The 23,449-nt window shown below is 37.8% G+C and overlaps 1 protein-coding gene and 1 long non-coding RNA gene across 7 annotated transcripts in view; one reads left to right on the forward strand and one right to left on the reverse strand.

Annotated features, from left to right (window-relative positions):
* LOC140510012 (ceruloplasmin-like) overlaps positions 1-8,884 on the reverse strand; it is a 54,929-nt gene extending 46,045 nt beyond the window's left edge. Inside the window, exons 1-3 of the mRNA XM_072618267.1 lie at positions 8,096-8,884; positions 6,555-6,805; positions 2,226-2,438 (exon numbers count right to left, since the gene is read on the reverse strand). Of these exons, the coding sequence (XP_072474368.1) occupies positions 2,226-2,438; positions 6,555-6,805; positions 8,096-8,253 (622 nt within the window). The 5' untranslated portion in view covers positions 8,254-8,884. The remainder of the gene's footprint in view (positions 1-2,225; positions 2,439-6,554; positions 6,806-8,095) is intronic.
* LOC140510013 (uncharacterized) overlaps positions 1-23,449 on the forward strand; it is an 87,502-nt gene that overhangs the window by 60,200 nt on the left and 3,853 nt on the right. For all 6 annotated transcript variants that reach the window (XR_011969041.1, XR_011969046.1, XR_011969040.1 and 3 more), the window contains one exon: positions 16,162-16,236. This is a non-coding gene — a long non-coding RNA (uncharacterized lncRNA). The remainder of the gene's footprint in view (positions 1-16,161; positions 16,237-23,449) is intronic.

Raw genomic sequence — 23,449 nt, forward strand, 5'->3', positions numbered from 1 at the left:
ACTAAGGATTTTCTAGTTGCCAAGTCCAGTGGCCTTGTCTCAGTCCTGATTCTCCTTGACTTCTCTGTGGCCTTTGACACTGTTGATCACTCTCCTTGTTTCTGGGATACTATTGTCTTCTAGCTCTCTTCCTACCTACCTGACTACTCCTTCTCTTTGTCTTTTGCTGTGTTCTCCTCTAGATTATACCCTCTTACTGTAGGTTTCCCTCATACTTCTGTTCTAGGCCCTCTTCCCTTCTCCCTCTTGGTGATCTCATCAGCTCCCATAGATTTAATTATCACCTTTATGATGATGACTCTCATTTCTACCTATCTTGCCTCAAACTTTCTGCTGGCCTCCAATTTTTCATCTCCAACTGCTTTTATAACATCTCAAGTGTCCAGTAGACATCTCAAACTCAATATGTCCCAAGTGAAACTCATTACCTTTCCCCTTAAACTCTCTCTCCCTGCATACCCCCTCTCTTGCCAAAACTTCCCCATTACTATAGGGAGCAACACTGGCAACTTATGAGTCATCCTGGACTCCTCACTTTCTCTGATCTCCCAAAATAAACCTGTTGTCAAGGCCTGTCGATATTACCTTTTAAACATCGCTTATATAAGCCCCTTTCTCCTATCTGACACTGCCACCTTGAGTGAAGTCCCCCATGCCTAGATTACTGCAGTACCCTGCTGGTGGGCCTGCCTGCCTCAAGTGTCTCTTTACTTCAATTCAGCCTCCTTTCAGTTACTGAAGTGATTTTCCTAAAGAACAGATTCAATCATGTCACTCGCAGACACACAAAAACACACACACACCAACTCTCCACTGAGTAAACTCCAGTGGCCTCCTGTTTTCTCTAGTAGCAAATACAAAATGCTTTGCTTGACATTCAAAACCCTTCACAACCTAGTCCCCTCCTACCTTCCCAGTGTCCTCATACCTTACTCCCTGACATGGTCCAATAGCAATGGCCTTTTAGCTGTTCCATGAACAAGATGTTCCATCTCTCATCTCTAGGCATTTTCTTTGGTTACTCCCACCCCCAAACCTGGAATTTTCTCTCTCTTCAACTCTAACTACTGACCTCCTGGGCTTCTTTTAAGAAATCCTACCTTGTATGGGAAGACTTCTCCAACCACTGTTAATTCCAATGCCTCTCTTTATCATTTTGCACTGATAGTATTGTGCAGTTGCTGGTATATAGTAGGCACTTAATAAATGTTTATTGATTGATTGATCTTATTTGAGCCTCACCACAACCCTATGGGGTAGATGTTGTGATTATCCTCCTTTTACCAATGAGAAATCAGACTTGGAGAGGTTAAATGACTCACCGAGGGTCATATAGCTAGTAAGTGTTTGAGGCAGGAATCGACTCCAGATGTTCTTAACACCAGGTCTAGTACCTAGCTACCTCCATCCATATCCATGTCAATATCCATGTCAATATCCATGCCTATGTCAGTGTTCCCATTCTTTACTTCTTTACTGAGTTCCATCTGCATTTATGCCAAATGCCTGTTGGATATTTTCAATTTATATCCCTAACCTTAATAATTAACAAGACTTTATTAAGCATAGACTGTGTGTCAGAGCCCTGCATTAACACTGCAATATGAAGGAGAGACTGCTGCTAGCTGAGGGTATGGGGAGGCCTTGACGGCTTTCTCTACAGCTCTACAAAACCCTGTTTTTTAGTCTTCGCCATCAATTCCCCAGTTCTCATTCAGTCGATCAGGTTTGAGCTGAGCAGATGTAGGCAACAAGCTTTCAAGCAGAGGGAAGGAGTTGAGGAAGTAGAGATGGCCTGAGGTGTGTTTGGGAAACAGTAAGATGTCCAGTCTGACTAGGATGGGTGAAAGAGAACTCAGATAAGCCTGGGGCGAAACTCTGTAGAACATGGAGTTTCAAAGTGGGGTCCCTAAGACTCATTCAGGGATCTGTAAAGTCAAAACCATTTTCATAATAATATCAAGATATTTTAATTTCTAATATGGTAAATATCAATATGTATCACTCACATTAACAAAAACTCTTGGGGTCCTCAAAAATTTTTAAGTGTAAAGGAGTTCTGCGACTAAAAGTTTGAAAACCACTGATTTAGGCCCTTGTAAGTAAAAATGACATTAAACTAACAGCTTCTAATGACATCATAGATTTTTTTTTCTTTTCAAAGCAACCTATATGTCATTAGATTGTATTTTTATTGCTTGAGATTTTTTAAGAGAATGTCTTACCTTTCTTACAAGTTATCAGGGGTCCCACGAGCCCAGAAGCCACATCCTTCACAGTATCAAAGTGTGAGTGGTAAATTCTGGTCACACAGTTATGATCCCCATCCCCAGGCCCTTGTTCTGGGGTTATGGACCACCTGTAAGTATAGTTCTGTCCAGGCATCACTCCATCATCTTTCTTCTCTTGCCCCTGCGTATTGTCAGGATACAGAGCACCTAGAAAACATCCAAGGCACAGCTTTTATCAAAAGTCCACATTCAAAGGAGAGACAAACTTTCCCTGTCAAGCCTTGATAGATACAGATTTAGACTTATTGAGGAAAAATAACTTTTACCATTTATTTTCTTTCTTTCCACTTGCTCTGAAGTGCTCTGAGCTGGAAGGTACCTTAGGGCCATTTAGTTCAGCTTTCTTATTTTATAAAGGAAGAAAGGGATGCCAAGAGAGGTGACATCATAGAGGTGACAAAGGTCACATGATTAATGAACAGGCATTTATAAAGTTCCTACTGTGTGGAGCATGGTGCTAGGTGCTGGGAATGTAAAACCAAAATTTTAATAGTCTTGACCCTCAAAAAGCTTATATTCTCTTAGGGGAAACAAGATGCACACATTCAAGCAAGCACAAAATATACCCAAAGTCAATACAAAATACCGTATTTTTGTGTGAGTAGAGACATTAGGTAGGATGGTAGTGGTGGTGGCAGAGATAAGGAGTGGTTCCATGCAGGAGGTGCTGCTTGAACTGAAGTAGGCATTTTAAGAGAAGCTAATACAGCTCACACATTTCCCTGTGCTGTCATCTCCTCCTTCATTTTGATCTTAGATGAAGTGGAAGCACTTCTTGCCAAGACTTAACCCATTACATGGATCCTTGGTCCAAACCCTTCTCTTCTTCTCCACCAAATTGATCCTACTGTCATCCTCTCTCTCTTTCTCTTTGTCTCTCTGCCTCTGTCTCTCTCTCTCTCTCTCTCTCTCTCTCTCTCTCTCTCTCTCTCTCTCTCTCTCTCTCTCTCTCTCTCTCTCTCTCTCTCACACACACACACATACACACACACACACACACACACACACATAATCTCTGTAATATGGCTTCCAGCCTCATCATCTAACTGAAATGATCTTCTCCAAAGTTACCAGTAATGTCTTAATTACTGATTCTAATGACTTTTTCTCAGTTCTGTTTCTTTTGACCACATGGCAGTATCTGATACTATTGACTATCTTCCTTTTCTGCATACTCTTTCTTCTCTAAGTTTTTAGCACACTGCTTTCTCCTAGTTCTCCTCCTATCTGTCCAACTGCCCCTTCTCAGTTTTCTTTGCTAGTTCATTATCCATACAGAGAACTATTACCTGTGGGCATCCCCAAAGTCTCTGTCCTGGATCCCCTTCTTTTTTTTCTCTCTATACTATCTCGCTTTGTGATCTCATCAGCTTCTCTATATTTAATTATTATCTCTAGGCAAATGAGGCAAATAAGGCAACCAGATGACACAGTAGATAGAACACTGGTCCTGAAGTCTGGAAGACCTGAGTTCAAATCTGCCCTCAGACACTTGCTAGCTATGTTACCTTGGAGAAGTCACTTAACCCCTATTTGCCTCAGTTCCTCATCTGTAAAGTGGGGTCACATTGGAGAAGGAAATGACAAACCACTCCAGTATATTTGCTGAGGAAACACCATGGACAAAGTCCATGGGGTCATATAGTGTCAGACACAACTGAATGACTGAATAACAGTGCAAATGATTCCCAACCCTAACCTCTTTCCTGAATTCCAAACTTGCATCTTCCACTTCCCCTTTGACATCTCAAACTGGATGCCCCATAGACAACTCAAACTCAACATGTCCAAAACAAGAACTCATTAACATTCTTCCCAAACCCTTTGCTATTCTAAGCTTTCCTATTACTGTAGAGTAATCATCTTCCATTGTAACCTCGGTGCCATCCTAGATTCCTTTATCTCCCTCCCTTCACATACGCAATCCATCACCAACTCTTGTTTCAACCTTCACAACATCTCTTCTATGACCCATCTCTTCCAATCAAACACCACTGCAGCCCTAGTTCAGGTCCTTGTTCCTGGACTGCTGCTTTATATAAGCTTCTTCCTACTCCAATGCCCTACTCAGCTGCCAAGCTGATTTTTAAAAATTTTAAATCATGTGCCTTATTCTTAGTTTCCAGCAGCTTCTTCCTATCTCCAGGATAGACACAAACTGCTCTTCTTGTCTCCAGCCTGCGTTTCCAAATCATAACATGTTCATTCAGTCTATGTTCCAGCTAACTGACTTTTCTTCATGCATAACATTCCATTTTCAGCCTCACTCTACAAGTTGTCTCCCATGCTTGGAATGTTCTCCAGATTTATATGCAGTCTTTCAATCAGTCAATTGGCCAGCAAACATTTATTAAGTACTCAATATGTACTAGATACTGTGATATGAAGAAAGAAAAAAAACCCACCAATCTCTGTTCCCAAAGACCACACTAGACATTAGACATGTGAGATTGTGTAAACAACCACATACATGTAAAATCTAGAGAGAGCAGATGGAACATAATCTGAAAGGGGAAGGCATTAGCAGGGAACGGCGCTGGGAAAAGTCTTCTGCAGGAGATGGGATTCGAACTAATTTTTGAAGGGAATCTAAAGTGCAGAGGTGAGGGGGGAGAGGATTCTTAGCCTGAAGGACAGCATATGCAGAGGAATGATGATTGGACATGGAGTGGAGGGGTTGTATTTGAACTGCAAGCAGGACAGTGTAGTTGCATCCTGGAATTGGAAGGAAAGGTCCAAAATATAAGGAGCCCCCTCCCCCGTGGTTCCACCTCTACCACTTGCCGACCATGTCACCATGGATGGGCCACTTAACTTTTTCGTGTCTCAGAAGAATCCCTAAGTCTTATCTGTAGATTCATCTAGAGGCTAGTAAAAGCAGTTCTCATGGCTGGTGTCTTCTAGAATTATATCATCATAATAAAAGCTGGCATTTGTGTTATAAGTATAATAACAAATAATATAAATAGAGCTGACAACTAAGATTCACAAGATTCTTTTTGTGTCTTGTCATTTGATCCTCACAACAACCGTATGAAGTCGATTGTTCAAAGTTTTAGTATCCCCATCTTGTAGATGAGAAAACTGAGCCTCAGAGAGGTCAATGACTTGTCTGAGATCACACAGATAAGAAGTGGTGAAATCAAAATATAAACTTTAGTCTCCTGACTCCTAGTCTAGTGCTGTCCCAGTATATCATACTACCTCTCATGCTATCCTTGTCTTTTAGGTTAGATATTTCCAAAAATCACTGATCATATCATCTTTCCTTCACAATTCAAAGAGTCCTGGTTTTCAAGGCAGAAGACCTTGGTTAAAATTCTACTTCTAACACTTAAACCCTGAGCACAGCAAATCTATTCACTCTCAAACCTATCCTCTATACTGCTGCTCAGATTAGAAGCGCCTGGTCCATACCTGACCATGCCATTTCCTTGCTCAGATAACTCCCATGGCTCCCCTATGACCTTTTTGTTTTGTCACTTTTTTTCCCTAGATGCGCAAGACTTATTTGTTTATTCTGCCTCCTCCTTCTTTCATTCTGGTCTGGTCTGCCAAGCCTAGTCATAAAAGTCTAAAGAAGAGACAAACCAGGAAAATGTTGCTTTCTCCTGCATTCATCTAATCTCCCTTAGGATAATTTAAGAAGAAAAGATCGATCTAGCCATAATAGGACTAAGACTGTTTGGGACTGAGACCTTGATGGTCTCTCCCTTCTCCTTTTAGGCCAGGGTACTTTTCTACAGGTGAAGAAGACAGTGTTTTCCTTGTCAATAATCTCACATTTGTCATTTCATGTAAGATAAAAAATTAAAAGGGGAACATCTGGTGGGCAGACATTAAAGGTCTCCAAAGAAAAGGTTGATTTATAACTATGGCAAATCTGTAACCACCTTTCCTTAGGATATCTATAAAATAAATTATATTTTTGAAATATCTATAAAAATTATTAAAGCATAAAATAAATTGTATCATAAAATATCTATAAAATTATAAAAGCATAAAATAAAAATATTGAGTATAATTGGATGCAAACTTGTTAATTTTTGCTAAACTTTTTACTAAATCACATCATAAATTTGTGGAATATTATCAACGTTCCTTGGTCATTCAGTGGCCAAACGTATGCTTGCACTATTTCAATGATCTCCTTTAAAATAAAACAGTGGTTGGAAAGGGAACTATTTTCACAGCTTTTAGTGTACTGAAACAATTACACCTTTTTTCTACTTCTATTCAGTCTTGGAAGGGAATTCATTGTACCTTCATTGGCCTTAGTATAGGTTGCTCCATGGGGATGCATAGAGTAGCGCCTTTTGGCAAAGTTTTTCATGTGCACAACGATTACATCCCCAACCTCTCCCTTGAGAATAGGACCCAAAAACCCTAGCCAGTTGGGTTTTTTTGCACGTTTTTTATAAGTTCCATCCGTGTACTGCACATACATGGCTTTCTTATAAACTCGACCTATCCTCTGAGCTCCTCTTTGTAGATAGATATACGAACGCAACTCTCTGTGAAAGATAAAAAGACAACAATAACAGATCTTGACAGAAACGAAAATGTTCAAATTGGTTGGAATAGGAAGTCAGGAAATACATAACTTAAATGGGACCTAAAATGACAAAAAGAAGGAGACTTATAGTTTAAATGGCAAAATGCCAATCCTGGAAAGAATAAGATGAAATGAGGTAGGAGGAAAGAAGAAGGAAGGAGATGGGGATCCCAAACAGCTTATTTGTTGAAGCATCATGTAATTAATTCATGTAGCATTTTAGTTGTAAAGCCCTCCCCTGAGCTTTGTACTAAACCATGTCATGAAATTGCAAAGCACTTTCAGTATACTTTAGTCATTTATCATGGGTCACAGATTTAGAGCTGGGAGGGACACCAGAGACTGTGGAGTAGCAGGATTTGATTCCATGGCTTTCTGACTCCACATTCAGTGCTTCTTCATGGTAGACATTAGCTCATGTCTATAAAAGCAAATGGAATTAATTATTTAGTGAATTTGGGCCATCAAGACCCAGAATTTGAATACATCAGAGCCCTTCTCCAACTATACCCTCATCCTCTTGCTGAATCATCTGGAAAGATAAAAGAAAATAATGTAAGTCATATTATTTATATTTTCTCATGTATATGAGAAAAAGAATTGCTTTTAAATACTTGTACACCCATAGCATTCATCAAAACACAGAATTACACAGAATTTCTGTTCAGAGGGTTTACAGCTTAAGCATCTGGGTGAATATAGCTGGGACCATACTGAAACTGGGCGTCTTAGCCTTTTCTGTATCACGGACCCCTTTGGTAGTCTGGTGAAACTGATGGATGAAATAAAATAAAATATAAGATGTCCTCAAAATAAAATACAAGGTGTCCCAGAAGTCATAATACAGTTGTAGGCTTTAAAAAAACTTAAAGCTTTGAGCCTTAAGGAGTAACTGAGGTTCACTGAGGGAAGAGTGATTTATCCACAGCCGTACAGATAATAAGTTGTCATAGACAGGACCTGAATCCAGGTTCTCTGAATCTAGAACCAGTACTCTTTCCGCTGTGCTAGGAAACGTAAGGAAATGAATTCAGAAAGGCTCTTGCATGTTAAATGTGCTACGTATGCAGACAACCTATGTATACATATGCATGCATATATAATATATACATGTCCATTCCTGACAACGAATTTGTTCTTAAAGAATTAATCCAACAAAAGTCATTTATCAGCATATTATCCATAATAATTAACTACCAGCCCATTCTATGGACACTATCATTTTCGAGGAAAGTTGAACATTACTTACATATCTTCGGAAATTAATTTTCCATTGACTATGTTTCTTCCAATAGGAGCATAGTTCCAAGTCCCTTCCCTAATGCCGACATAATAATGTCTTTCTTTTGCCCAACCTGGAGAATTGGAAAAAATCAGAAAAGAGGAGAACAGCAAGAGTCCTGTCATTTTCTAGCCTGGTGCCTTGAGAAATAAAATTGATGTTGGCCTGCTCGCCTTCCTTTTATGTGGTAGAGTTTCTTCGCTTCCTTGGAGTGCATTTGCATAGTTGTTACATAAGAGCAACTCTCCCTTCTTCATTCCCACAGATGCAAATCCCATTCAGTTTTATTTAGTTGGTCAAATGGAGTGTTGAATAGCCCAACTGGGCTGTTGCACAATTATCTACTCCAGATTGGCACTTCATGAGCCAACCGTTCTGGAGAGCAATTTGGAATTATTCCCAAAAGGCAAACAAACTGTGCATATCCTTTGATGCAGCAATATCACTGCTAGGTCTATATCTCAAAGATATTCAAAAAAGGGAAAAGGACCAATTTATACAAAAATATTAATAGTAACTCTTTTGGTGGTAGATAAGAATTGGAAATCAAAGGGATGTCTATCAATTGGGGAATGGCTAAACAAATTGTGGTAAGTGATTGTAATGAAATATTGTGCTATAAGATATGACAAGCAGGTGATTTCAGGAAAACCTGGACTTACACAAACTGATGCATGCTGAAGTGGACAGAACCAACAGAACATTGTACACAGCAACAGCAATATTGTTCGATGAAGAAGTGTGAATGACTTAGCTACTCTCAGCAATGTGATGACCCCAGACAATCCCAAAGGACTCATGATGAAGCATACTATCCGCCTCCAGAGAAAGAACTGACATTGTTTGAATACAGACTGTAACGTGCTATTTGTCACTTTCATTTTTCCCCTATTTGACTCTTCTTGTACAAAATTACTAATATGGAAAAGCTTTATATAATTGTACATGTATAACCTATATCTGATGATGGTTTACCGTCTCAGGCAGTGGAGAGGGGAGAGAAAGAGGAAAGAATAGAATTTGGAACTCAAAACTTTAAATAAACATTAAAAAAATGGAAAAAATATGTATCATTAATCACACTCCTTCATGAATGTTTCTTCACTAAGTGTTATGTTAAACTAGATAAGCCAATGTGTGAGCTATCAGTCTAAGACAGTCATTACAGAAGAAAAGTTAAGGATATACTTGAACTATTTCATAAATTAAGTACTGCATAAGATAATTGAAAAAAAGATTGTTAGGTCAGTTTGGGACTGGAGTGGAGCATTACCTAGAACCTTTATTTACTGGCTTATTATATTTTTCTGGAATTATTGCAATAGCCTCTCAACTGGTTTACCTTTCTCCACTATCTTTCTCTTTTAATCCTTTTAACCCTAACTACTGACAGACTAACCTTCTTATAGTTTAGTTGTTATATCTTATATCTTAGTGGTAGCATCATTCCCTTATTCAAACCTCTTTAATGGTTTCCCATTACCTGTAACATAAAGTCTACACAATTTAGTCTGATATGCAAGCCTTCTGTGTTCTGACTTCAGTCTTCACTTTTAATGAATGAAAAAGCATTTAAGTGTTTACAGTGTGCCAAGCACTGTGCTATGCACTAGAGATAAAAATAGAAGAAGTGAGATACTGCAGGGAGCTCACCCTCTAGGTGGCACAGAGTAGAGAACACCAGCCTTGGAGTCAGGAGGACCTGAGTTCAAATATGGACTCAGATACTTGACACTTATTAGCTGTGTGACCCTGGGCAAGTCACTTCACCTCAATTGCCTCAACCAAAAAAACCAAAAAGAGCTCACATTCTAATTGAAGCAAATAACACATTCTTAGGTGGCACCATCGGGTTGGTCAGTAGTCTAGATAAGTAGCAACAGGGAAGATGGTGTAGCATGATGGAGGATCTTAGGATGTGCCAAGAGGGCAGATGGTGAGGACTGGTGGTCCTCCATCTTGTTAGAAGGCTGTAGCTAACTCCCTGCTCATCCCAGTGAGATGAACACCATATTGCTTTTCCCACCTGGCTACACTGGTATGATTTAGGTGGTCCAGAATAGGGGAGGAGGGAAAGAGAATAAAGAAAGGGAACCCCATTGATGACTCTTTCTACCCCTTTTCCCCATATAGGGCAGGGGAATGGTTGAGGGAGAAAAGAAAAGGAAAGAGAAAAGTGGCTTTTCCTACCTGGTCACCTTGAATGGTGTTTTTCAGCCTTATAATCTCATGACTCTCTCAAACTAGTTTTTATATCAGTGGGACAAATTCCTTTACTGTCAAACAGACCTCTGTACCTCCCTGCCTCCACACCTTTACTGAAACCATGTTCCAGCTGATGATGTTCCCTTGCCTCCTCTCAATCTGTTACAATTCTACCCAGCCTTAAAATCCAAGGTTAAGCTGGAGAAGACCACACTGAATTTTTAGGGTTCCTTCCTACAGCACCATTGTCTGTCATTCTTTGGCCACTTTAATGCTTTCAGGATCTGTGATTTAAGCCATAGAGATTGATACCTCACTACAGATAGAGGCAGATCACTATCCCTTCAAAGCCCTTAGTGGAAGACAACGAATTACTGCAGTTCTCCCAACTCCATCACCTTCCATTAGAATGTGGGCTCCTTGAGGACAGGAACTCATTTTTGCCCTTCCTTGAATCCCTAGTATTTATATACAGGGAGTGGCATAGAAGTACTTAATAAATGCTAATTGACTGATAACAGCAATAATAGCTAGAACTAATATAGTGCTTTAAGGTTTGCAAAAACGCTTTACAGATCTAGCAATATGGTGGTCTTCAGACTGATGTCCAAAAGCTTTCTCCAGAGGAAGTTTAACAATCACAGAAATTCCAGAGTCCTAAAGAGACAGCTGTCAATGGCCATCTCTTATAAATTCCTCATTTGAATAATAAAAGGTGATTTTTAAATGATGCTTTAAGGTTCAAAAAATATTTTGCATATACTCAGAACTGAGACCCAGAAAATTTAAGCTATTTGCCCAAGGTCAAAAAGTCAGATTTAATTCCTGGACTTTCTGCCCCCAAATCCAGTGCTCATTTGATTACTTGTCAAGTCTACATCCCATTTGTTTGGATTCAGTCAAAAGGCTGCACTTGAGGACCTAGAGGGCCACATGCGGACTTGAGGTCTCAGGTTCCCCATCCTTGGACTAGCCAATTAAATGATTAGTGAACATTACAGTACTTAGCTGCGCTTGGATAATGCTCACTCTTGTCATTTATGCCTGGAACCTTTGGGAGTGATTTACATCTTCCCTTTAAGTCAGAGTGGTAGACAACTCTGGTTTTGGAGTCAGAAGACTTGAGTTAAAATATTGCTTTTACTGTTTATTACCAAGGACTGTGTATGCTTCTTAAATTTTCTGGGCCTCAGTTTCCTCATCTGTAAAACAAGATGGCATCTAATGTCCCTTCTGACTCTAAATCCATGAATTTCTGATCCTCCTAACGTCACAGGGCTCAGGATGGGTATATGGCCGATAAAAAACCACTCTCTAACATCCAGACAAATGTATGTTAAAAGAGTATCAGACATGGAGGCTTGTACATGTGAATAACCCAAAAGTTCACTAACTCACCCTTGGAAGACCTTTCAAAACGATTCCTTGGCAATCAGTTCCATTTTTGTGCACTCACCGCCTCTTTAGACAAATGAGCTGCTTCTTTGGCAAGACATTTTTAGTTTGAGCACCTTTGAACATTGTTCCAAAGCATATGAATATTAAAGTTAATCATTTTTTTTTTGCCACTCTGTTTCCTGCTTCCTGGATGACAAGATTCTTCTGAGTCTTTAGGCTGTGGCTGCATCATTTGTTTATGAGTACATATCCTTGATGTCTATCTTGAGGACATAGGGCATTTACCCAAACTCAATATTGTTATTCTTTGCTTTCATACCTATCTCCAGGTACCTTGCAGGAAAACCTGGTGCCTATCTTACTTTTCTGAAATTTGAAAAATCAAAGAAAGATAAAGGGCAAAGATTCATATAATTTCATCTAATTACTAATGAATATAATTACTAATCAACATAATTTTTGATATTTATGTTTCTAGATCACTTTATACTATGTTTCTATTATCAATAGTAAGAGCTGCTTTTTCTCTAGCATTTTATAGCTTACAAAGTGTTCTTGTTGTAACAACCCTCAGATACTTACTAGCCATATGACTGTGAGACCCTGAGGAAATCATTTAACCTTTATCAAACACAGTTTCCTTCTCTGTAAAATGGGGATAATAATAACTCCTACCTCCCCAGGTTGTTGTGAGAATCAAATAAGATATTTGCCAAATGCTTAGCATACAGTAAATACTTAATAAATTGTTTTCTCCTTCCTTCTTATTTCTTCTACGACTTTGGGCAGGTTTTTAAGTGACCCATTACTGTATCTGAGCCTCAGTGTCCTCATTTGTCAAATCAAATGTGTTTTTCTTCACGTTACCAGAAAAAATAAAATATTTCTTGAAAACACTGAAGAATTACCTCAAGGTTTGTTTTTAGTTTTGGTTTATTAAGGACAAAAGGAGGATGAAAGAAAGGATAGTGTCCCTGAGGAAGATGATGACAGAGAGATGGCAGAGAGAGCTGCCTCAAGACTGGGAAATGCAGATCAAAATTGGCCAATGGGAAGTTGGTACCCAAAGATGCAAAAGGCTCTATGACCTCATGGATGTAGCTGTACCCTCCCATGATACAAAGCACAACCTATCCTGCCTGCTTATACTGTGTATTTCTTGCCTATATTTTCTCATATATTCAAAACAGAAGGACCACCCAATTTACTAGGAGCTTCTCTCAATTTCCCTAGACATAGAGAGGATACCAATATTTATTTGATCTGTCTGTCTGTCATCCCTCATGCTCATCAGCATATTTAGCTATTTCCAATTGATAGATATCTCCTTTGTTTACATTTCTTTGCTACCATAAAAATGCTTCTATAAATGTCTTGATCCATATGGGGACTTTCTTTTTAACAATGAACTCTGTGGGTTATATACCTATTAGTAGAATCTCTGCATCAAAGAGCATGAGTATTTTAATCTCTTTCCTTTCATAATTCCAAATTGCTTTTTAAAATGGTTGTACTATTTCACAGCTTCACCAACAATGCATCAGTGTCCATAATATCTCCAGCATTGACTATTCCCATTTTTTGTTCTCTTTGCCAACTTTCTGAATGGAAACTGAAACCTTAGTGTTGTTTTGATTTGTATTTCTTCTATTAGTAGTAATTTTGTGCATCCTTATCTAGTTGTTGATAGTTTGATGTTTATATTGGACCTTTTATCAATTGAGGGAATGACTTTTGGTCTTATATATTTCTATTTGTTGTCTATTTATCTTGGATACCAAATCCATTATCTAAAAAAAATTGATACAAAGATTTTTTCTATTCAGTGATTTCTAATCTTATCCCAATTGTATTAATTTTGTTTACACAGTTGATTTTCAATTTCACATAATAAAAATTATGAATAAATTATAACATGACTTCCAAGGAATTTTAAATGATTTTGATGTATGAATGAGATTTGTTTATCCCTTGCTGGAAGAAAAAAATTAAAGTGATTTTTTGCTCTACTGAACCAAATGCTTTTTTTCATAAGCAACAAACAATAGACACAGAAGCATCTTGTATTTTATATATCTTTCAGTCAATTGTGAAATGGTAAAAATGTGGTACATTGTAGAATACAACTTTTGAAAGTCTGCTTGTTTCCTAATTTGAAGATGTCTCCAATGAATCAATTTGTTTTTATCCTTTATATTGCATATACTTATAGATTAGCTTCTTGTCTCCTCTGATCAAGTGTAAACTCCTTTAAGGAAGGGGTTATTTCATTCTTTACATGCCTAGCAATGAGGACAGTTTCTGTCACATAGCAGGCACTTAATAAATGTTTGTTGATTGAATTAATGTATAAATGAGTCAGACTTTTTGTTTAGATAGGAAAGTGAGTAAAGGGGTTATAGTTGATATTTTCTCAGTCCTCCCCCCTACCTTTTTGATATTTTATTATAAGGCAATCTATCTATGTCTTCTGCATAAAATTATGATGATACATGTCTATACACATTCATTCCATTTTTCACTTTTATTTTACAATAACTTGTTTGATAGGTCAAGATTTAGTTGTTTCAGAGGCACATCATATTCCTATTCCCCTCCCTCATTTTTATTCTTTCTTCTAGTTTTGCATTAATTTTTTATCTTTGCTCTAACGAGTTGGTGATATTATTGCCCACAGACAGCAAATTCAGAAATGACCACTGCACCAGTAACGGGTCATTCCTTATCCGTTAAAAACTTAGTTAATTTCATTTGTATGATGTTATTCAATGCTCATTGTGTTCAACACCTATTGATTCTCTTCCTAAAGAGATATTCTTCTATGATCTAGAGGGCATAAGGCTTTTGTATAGTCTACAAGTCTTAAGTCCCTCATCATTCTTCCCCCCCCCCAAAAACGTTTTCTAGCAAAATACAAGATCTAGCAAGTTCTACCATGATTGAAGGTTTCCCACACACAGCATGTCAAGACTGTATTCCAAGCACTGGGATATCAAGGATGGAAAGAATCATCACCAGTAGACTGGCCTCTTGATGATTCATTCTTTGGTCACGACAACCTTGAATACAAAAAAAAATACAAAATGACCCTCAATAATGTGAGTCCTCTTTTAATTTCTTCAGTGATAGTAGAAGAGTAGCAGAAAAAAGGGGAGAGGATGCTACTGATCATAAATATTTGGATTGTTTATAAACTTGACTTGCTTCTCTGAGACATATGGAGATCACTGAATGAATTTTAATTGATAATTTATTTTTTATTCAGATGCTCCAGGAATATTTTCAAGAAAATTGATCCTATCACAAGACATAAAGAATTTGTAAATAAATATAAGACCCACAGATTTTAGGCACCTGTTTTGTAGAGTATTTCATAATTAAAATAGTATTCAATGAGCATAATAAAAATGCATAAGAAGAATGATAAAAAGGTGCAGGCCTAAGTGGAGATGAAAAAATTACTTGCTTGAAAATGAATGGAAGTCAAATGAGTCAAAGACCAAATCAAAGAAACAATAAAAAATTATGTCAAGGATAATTACAATAATGATATACCACACTGAACAGCTAGGTAGCACAGTGGATAGAGCACCAGGTCCAGTGTCAGGAAGACTCAATTTCCTGAGTTCAAATCTGGCCTCAGGCAGTTACTAGCTACGTGATCCTGGGAAAGTCACTTAACCCTCTTGGCCTCAGTTTCCTGAAGTGGAAATGGCAAACCATACCAGTATCTCTGTCAAGTAAACCCCAAATGGTGTTATGAAGAGTAGGATATAACTAAAACTGGCACAACTATAACAAATAGCACATCAAACTTTATGTAATACAACTAAAGCAACTCTTACAGGTCAATGTATTTCCCTGAACACATATTAAATACAAAAACCCCCAAGTTTAATAAAGAAATAATGCAGTTTTAAAAATCAGAAAGTAAGCAAATTTGTATACCCTAAACAAGCATAAACAAAGAGATTGCTAAGGTCAAAGGAGAAAGCAACAGAATTGACAATGAATAAAAAATTACTGAAACCAAAGATTCAATTACATTGAACAGATAAAATTATGACTTTGCATCATAATCAATGTTTGGCACGTATATTTTATTGCTTAGGTACTTAGAACATTCAAATATTTAATTTGTCCATTAGGAAATAACAGTTTGGCATTTGTAACTTTCCTGCTTCCTGATTGATTGCCCAAAGACTGTTATTAGCTGTTCACTCAACTGACTATTATAATAAGATTATGCTGCAAACACAAAATGAACGTCAACAGATAAGCTGTGCATGTTTGGAACACCAGTTGGGCTTCTTCATAGCCTCTGTAATTCTATTTCCTGTGGCTTGATGAAGCAATGGCATCGTTGATCTTGGTCTAATGGGATGTTTGACCTTGAATCCTGACCGATTCAAAGTTTACTATCTTTTCAGAGACAGATCACCAGAAGATGAGGATCACTACACAGGAATTCTTCATCTGAAGACTGAGAGAACATCAATCTAAATGTGAGAATGCCCACTTGACAACCCTCCACAAGCAGTAGTCTTCTAATATCAAAAAGCAAATTTCTTTTTCTCAGATGGCTTTTCCTTATAATAATGATACTCTCTCAACACAAAAATTTCAAGAGAGTCAATGATAACATTATAAAAAAGAGGAGAAGGGAGAATTTTGTCTTTCATAACTTAATAAGTTATTTATAGGAAAGTACATGAGGCTAAATAAATGAATTTGATGATATAAAAATAAAAATTTTATACAACAAAAATAACGTAATAAGGAAAAAACAAATTGACTGGGGAAAGCATCACATGAAATACTTTTTAAAAAATGACATCTAAAAATTTCTTTTAAGGAACTGATGCAATTAATACAAGTAAGAGTTATTCTCCACTTGTTAAGTGAGCAAAGGATATGAGGAGGTGTTTACAGGAAAAAAACCCCAACAAATTATCAAGAGGCACATATAAGAGTGTTCAAAATCTCTAATATTCAAGAAATGCAAATTAAAAGAACTTTCACTTTCTACCTGATATTGGTCAATTGGCAAAAAAAAATAAAAAATGACAAAATGAAATTCTGATAAAATAAGTATACTATTATACTCTTCTTGTGAATTAGTCTAACATTTGGAAAGAAATATGAAAATATACAATGAGCTACAATAATGTGAGTAATCTTCAATCAATTATCCCACTAGTTAGGCCAATGCTTCAGGGATTGTTCATAAGAGAAACATGTCTGTATCTATCATCTACCTATCTATCTACCTATCTATCTATCTATCTATCTATCTATCTATCTATCTATCTATCTACCTATATCTATCACTTTGAAAGTATTCCTAGCAACACTGTTAGTAATAATAAAACTGGAAACACATACAGTGTCCCTCAGTTGGGGAATGACTGAATAACTGTAGTTTTTTAACAGAATTGACTTCTATTGTATTAGAAGAAATTATGACTGAGGAATTCAATGCAGCATCAGAAGAATTTAGATTTGAAGTTAAAGTCAGTTAATCAATAGGCACTTTTCAAGTGCTTACTATGTCAGATACTGTGCTAAGTGCTGGGAACACACAGGTTATGTATACTCCAATACTCCAATGGATGAGTGGTCCTATCAATTTGGATGCTTCCTCTAGTGATATAAAGGTTTGTTCATCCATTGTGACTCTTGTCCGTATCCTTGCACAAATACTCCATAGGGAGAGAACCAATGAGTTAGGATCTTTCAGATCTTTTTCCTGACATTTGGAGGATAGCAGTGAAGCATTTAGTTTACCACCTGTCTTCTCTTGCCTCCCCACATAACCAGATTACCTTTTCTTCCCATCATGTATATTCTCCTGATGATATATTTTCTTCTTCTTCTTCTTCTTCAAAGCTCCTTTTGGGTTATATATTGCAGGTTGTTCAGGTTTACCATATATCTTTTTCTTAGTCTCAGAGAGTATGGTGGCCTATGTCTTATAACCATATAACAGCAATAGAATATATTACAAAGATGGACTTTTGTTTCTGGAAAAAAAATTAGGGTCATTAAAGGCAAATAATTTCCTGAAGGTGGTCTAGCTTACTCTCCTCCTGTTCCATTTTCAGTTCAATACTTTGTCTATTTGTACTGTCTGTTCCAGATATACCTACTGGTAGACAAGTTCTATAGGTTGTATTTTCAACTGCTTGTCATAATCTGACAAGTAAATTTTTTCATCAACTTGATCTTTCCTGTGTGGATGGTAAGACCAAACTCTTTGAAGTGATTACAGATCTCTTCTAGGAAGTACTGAAATATTTTAGGGCTTGATGCAATTAAAACACTGTTATCCATGAACAGGAGTAACTGGGATACTTCAACATCCATATAGTATCCCTCTTCAATTTGGGCTCTATGCTAAATTTCCTCCATCACAGTGAAGAACTGCTTAGCAAATATATATCTTTCCGTTTTGTGCCTTGCCTAATGTTTACAATCAGAGGGTTGTCAAACAGGGTTATTTCTGTTTTCATATCATTTAAGGAATCTTGAATGATTCTGACATATATATGGGAATCATCTTATTGGAAGAAAACCTTTAAGGTGATGTTTTATTGTTCTGAACCAAATGCTTTTCCAAAACTAGCAAATACAACTATGCTTTCTAGCTACATACAGCAAGCCTCAGTGCCAGCAGACCTTAGTTCAAGTCTTATCTTTGATACATACTGGTTGTGTGAATCTGGGCAAATTACTTAAATTCTTAGCTGCTCCAGGCAGCTCTCAGGCTATCAGTTCCAGGGAAGGAACCAATTTGAATTGGTAGAGAGAGTTTCCTCATCAGAGAATTTCCTACATAAATGATATCATAAGGTCTAGTATCTATTCCCACATACACACACATATACTTATATATACAGAAATATATGTATAAGCATTGTGTATATATATATATATATATATAATAATGAATGTGTGTGTGTGTGTGTGTACATCTGTAGGTAAATATGCATATGTATGTACACACACACACACACACACACACACACACACACACACACCAGTTTTGTCCTGAGCCTTCTTCTTTTTTACCTCTATGTTGTCTTGCTCAGTGATCTCATCAGCTCTTAGGGATTCAGTTATCATTTCTACGTAGATGATTCTCAGACCTATTCACATAGCCTTAACCTTTCTCCTGAGCTCCAGTTTCATCTTTCCTATTGCCCATTGGGCATCTTGGACTGGATATCCCAAAGACACCCTAAGCTCAATATGCTTATTGATTTTTTAAAAATTTTATTATTTTGTATATTATTTTATATATATAATTTCATATATTATATTATATCATATATAACATTTATGTATTATTTTATTATTATTAATTTATTTATTAATTAAACTCATTATCTACCCCCACAAAGCTTCCCCTCTTCCTAATGACTATCACTCTCAAGGGCATCCTCAAAGTTACCCAGGCTGTCATACGTAAATCCTCCCTCTCACTTATCCCACAATCTATTACCAAATTCTGTTGATTACCTCCTTGTAACATGTCTTGTACATGTCCTCATCTTTCTCCTGACAATCCGGACTATTGCAATAGCCTTCTGTCTGACTTCCTTGTATCAATCAGCCCCACACCAGCCCAGCTATCAAAGTGATAAATGTCCTCAAAGTGCTAGCCTCGCCATGTTGCCTGCTGTTTCCATTCAGTCAATGGATCCAATCCCTGAATCCCTTTTGCCTCTAGAATCAAATGAACTATAGTAACTCTCTATCACCTTCAGAATCACATATAAAATCCATTATTTGGCTTTAAAAGTCTTTATAGCCTCATCTTTTCCTTTTTTTTATTTTTCACTTTTAACACAGTTCATATCACATAAAACAATTCCAACCTTTGGTCAGGTGATATTTCTTTTAAAGCATTTACAATATAGACTACAAATGAATTTTTTTTTTAACATTATCCAACTGAGACACAAATAATAACTATGTATGCTAACTTCATAAGCCCTTGACCTAATTGTCTCCACACTATTACTAAGAATTAGAGTACCCTAACTTATTGTTGTTGGTCTAAAGTCCTAAGTCTAATAGCTTAATTTTAGACTTGACCTCAGATGTTCCCCTACCAACAGTCTATAATTTAATTGATCTGGTATTAAGCTTACAAACCTTTTGACTATAGGAAATTGCCACCAAGAATAGGGACATTGCAGGGAAAAAAATATCTCCCCAACTTCATCAGTTCCAGCAGGAGCAGATGATCAACTTGCATTCAGTGAGGCTTAGAGTCTGCCAGGTGTCAGTGGGAAAATCCTACCTCAGCCCAGGCTGAGCAGCTGCTCTCCCACCCTTCCCATGAGATCACCTTTTTCAGTTCCTACCAGCATCTCATAGGCTTACTGGTATCCTGGATTGGAGGCTCAGACCACCTTTCTTGCTATGCAAATCTGGAGTTAGACTCAGAAGAACAGTCCCTTAATAGTCCTGTAGCATCTTAAAATAGCAAGTTCCAATGACCAGCTTTCAGATATGACTATAATTTCATAGTGGCTAAGGAACATCTTTTGAGGCAAGCCTTAAGTGGCTTACATGTCTTTCTATACCTGTTCTAGTTCCTGCTTAAATAACAATCATAAAATCAAATTTACCATTAAAACCTTAACTTTTCCATCAATGTCAAATTTTACCCGAAGTTACCTGCCTCTAGGAGATTTAGACTAAAATTCATTTCTCCAATCTAAAGGTGTCTCTGATTTAATCTCTGTAATTAATTCAGTCAATTGTTTTAATATTAATTGCTTTTACATCACTTTGCAACATGTTCAATTTTTCTCCCCATCTCTTCCTTCCCCCTACCCCCTAATTCCTTGCATTCTGATTACCCCTTCCCTCAATGGCCCTCCCTTTTATCACACCCCACTCTTCCCTTATCCCCATCTTCTCTCTTTTCTTGTAGGGTAAGATAAATTTCTATACCCCATTACCTGTGTTTCTTATTTCCTGGTTATATGCAAAAATAATTCTCAACATTCGTTTCTAATACTTTGAATTCTACCTTCTTTCCCTCCCTCCCTCCCTACCCATGCCCACTGAGAAGGCAAGCAATTCAATGCAGGCTATATATGTGTCATTTTGCAAAAGACTTCCATAATAATCATGTTGTGTAATACTAATATATTGCCCTCTATCCTACTCTATCCCCCCTTATTTTTTTATTCCCTCATTTCACCTTGTCCCCTCCCAAAAGTGTTTCTTTCTAGTTACTCCCTTCTCCAATTTGTCCTTCCTTCTATCATTCCCCTCACCTCACTTGTCACCTCCTCCCCTACTTTCCTCTAGTATAAGATAGTTTTTCATACCAAATTCAGTGAGCATGTTATTCCCTCTTTAAGCTATATGTGGAGAGAGTAGCTTCACTTTTCCCCTCCTCTTCTCCCTTTTCTCTTCCATTGAACAAGATTTTTCTTTATCTCTTTTACAAGTTATAGCCAGCCCCATTCCATTTCTCCCTTTCTCCTCCCAGTATTTTTCTCCGTCACCCTTTAATTTTTATTTTGTTTATTTTTTTTGTGGATATCATCTCTTCTGATTCAACACAGCCTGTACTCTCTGTCTATATTTGTGTGTGTGTGTGTGTGTGTGTGTGTGTGTGTGCGTGTGTGTATGTACAATCCCTCCACCTGCCCAAATACTGAGAAAAGCCTCAAGGGTTATAAATATTTTCTTTCCACATAGGAATGTAAACAGTTCAGCTTTAGAAAGTCTTTTATGATTTCTCTTTCCTGTTTACCTTTTAAGCTTCTCTTGATTCTTGTGTTTTAAAGTCAAATTTTCTATACATTTCTGGTCTTTTCAACATGAATGCTTGAAAGTCCATCATTGAATGACCATTTTTTCCCCTGAAGTATTATACTCAGTTTTGCTGGATAGGTGATTCTTGGTTTTAGTCCTAGTTCCTTTGACTTCTGGAATATCCTGTTCCAAGCCCTTTGATCCCTTAATGTTGAAGCTGCCAGATCCTGTGTTATCCTGACTGTATTTCCACAATACTTGAATTGTTTCTTTCTAGCTGCTTGCAGTATTTTCTCCTTGCCTTTGGAACTCTGAAATTTGGCCACAGTATTCCTAGTAGTTTCTCTTTTCGGATCTCTTTCAGGAGGTGATTGGTGGATTCTTTCAATATTTATTTTGCCCTCTGGTTCCAGAATCTCAAGGCAGTTTTCCTTGATAATTTCATGAAAGATGACATCTAGGCTCTTTTTTTGATCATGGCTTTCAGGTAGTCCCATAATTTTTATATTGTCTCTTCCTGGATTTATTTTTCAGGTCAGTTGTTTTTCCAATGAGATGTTTCACATTATCTTCTATTTTTTCAAACTTTTCGTTTTGTTTTCTAACTGCTCAGTTTATCTCAGTCATTCATTTCCCTGAACTCAATTCTCTCTTTCACAGAACTGTTTTGTTCAGTGAGCTTTTGAATCTTCTCCTCAATTTGGCTAATTCTGCTTTTTAATGCCTCCTTCTCTCCGTTGGCTTTTTGGACCTCTTTTTCCAATTGAGTTAGCCTCTTTTTAAAGGTGTCATTTTCCTCAGTATTGTTTTGGTTCTCCTTTAGCAAGCTGCTAACTTGCTTTTTGAGCTCTTGCATTTCCTGAGATCAGTTTAAGTTCACTTTGGAGGCCCTGGAGGCAGAGGTCTTAACTTTCTATGACAGTAAGCCTTGTTCTTCCTCATGGGAATGAGGAAGGAGACACTTGTTCACCAATAAACTAACCTTCTTTGGTCTTATTTTTTTCCTGTTTTTTTGTGCATTTTCCCAGCCAGTACTTCTTCAGACTTCTGAATTCTTTGTCAAGAGATTAGACTCAGCTGCTCATTTCCCCTGGCGTTTGGGTGGGGACTGGGCCATCACTCAAGACTGAGGTTTAGATCAGCTGCTCCCTACCACCAGAGGCTTTAAGCTGAGCTGCCTGAACAATGGACCTAGGTTGCTTCCTGGCCTCTATAGCTGCCTACAGTCTGGTGCTTTAGCCTCTACCATCACCTGGGGCTATTGTTAGAGAAACCCAGATTCCCTCTTGCCCAGCTGGGAAAGCCCTCCCCCACTGACCTTTGGCGCTTTCTTTGGTGCTTGTGGGTTGAGGTATCTGGGACCATCCCTGCTAGGAACTCTTCCTGGAGGTCTGTTCAGGTCCTCTTCCTCCCAGTGCTGCATGACCAGGGCTGTGCTCTGCTCCACTCAGAGTCCAGTGAGATAGACTTTTCCTCTCAGCCTTCTGGGTTACCTTTGGCTGGAAACCTCTTTTGCTCTATTGTTCTGTGTCTTCTGCTGCTCTATACTTTGTTGAGAGTCATTTTTACAGGGATTTTGTGGGCTGTGGGGGAAGCACTAGAGTATATGTGTCTTTCTACTCCACCATCTTGGCACTGCCCAGCCTCACCTTTTCTTAACTTTGCAGCCTTTTTGTATTTGATTCCTTCCCACACACTTTACAGTCTGGGCCATTGGCCTAGCTAGACCACTTGCTCTGCATTTCACATGATGCTTCATCTCCTGACTCCCCATATCTTTCCACTGGCTATGCCCTATGACTAGAATTCTCTCACTGCTCATCTCTGCCTCCTGGATTCAAGTCCTATGTTTTTCAAGAAGTATTGACTAGGAGCTCCACCCACCTGCCCTTTCTCCAATGCTAATGACTTCTCTCTAAGATTACCTTCAGTTTA

The sequence above is a fragment of the Notamacropus eugenii genome, chromosome 6, assembly GCF_028372415.1.
Source record: "Notamacropus eugenii isolate mMacEug1 chromosome 6, mMacEug1.pri_v2, whole genome shotgun sequence".
In the NCBI taxonomy this organism is placed as follows: Eukaryota; Metazoa; Chordata; class Mammalia; order Diprotodontia; family Macropodidae; genus Notamacropus; species Notamacropus eugenii.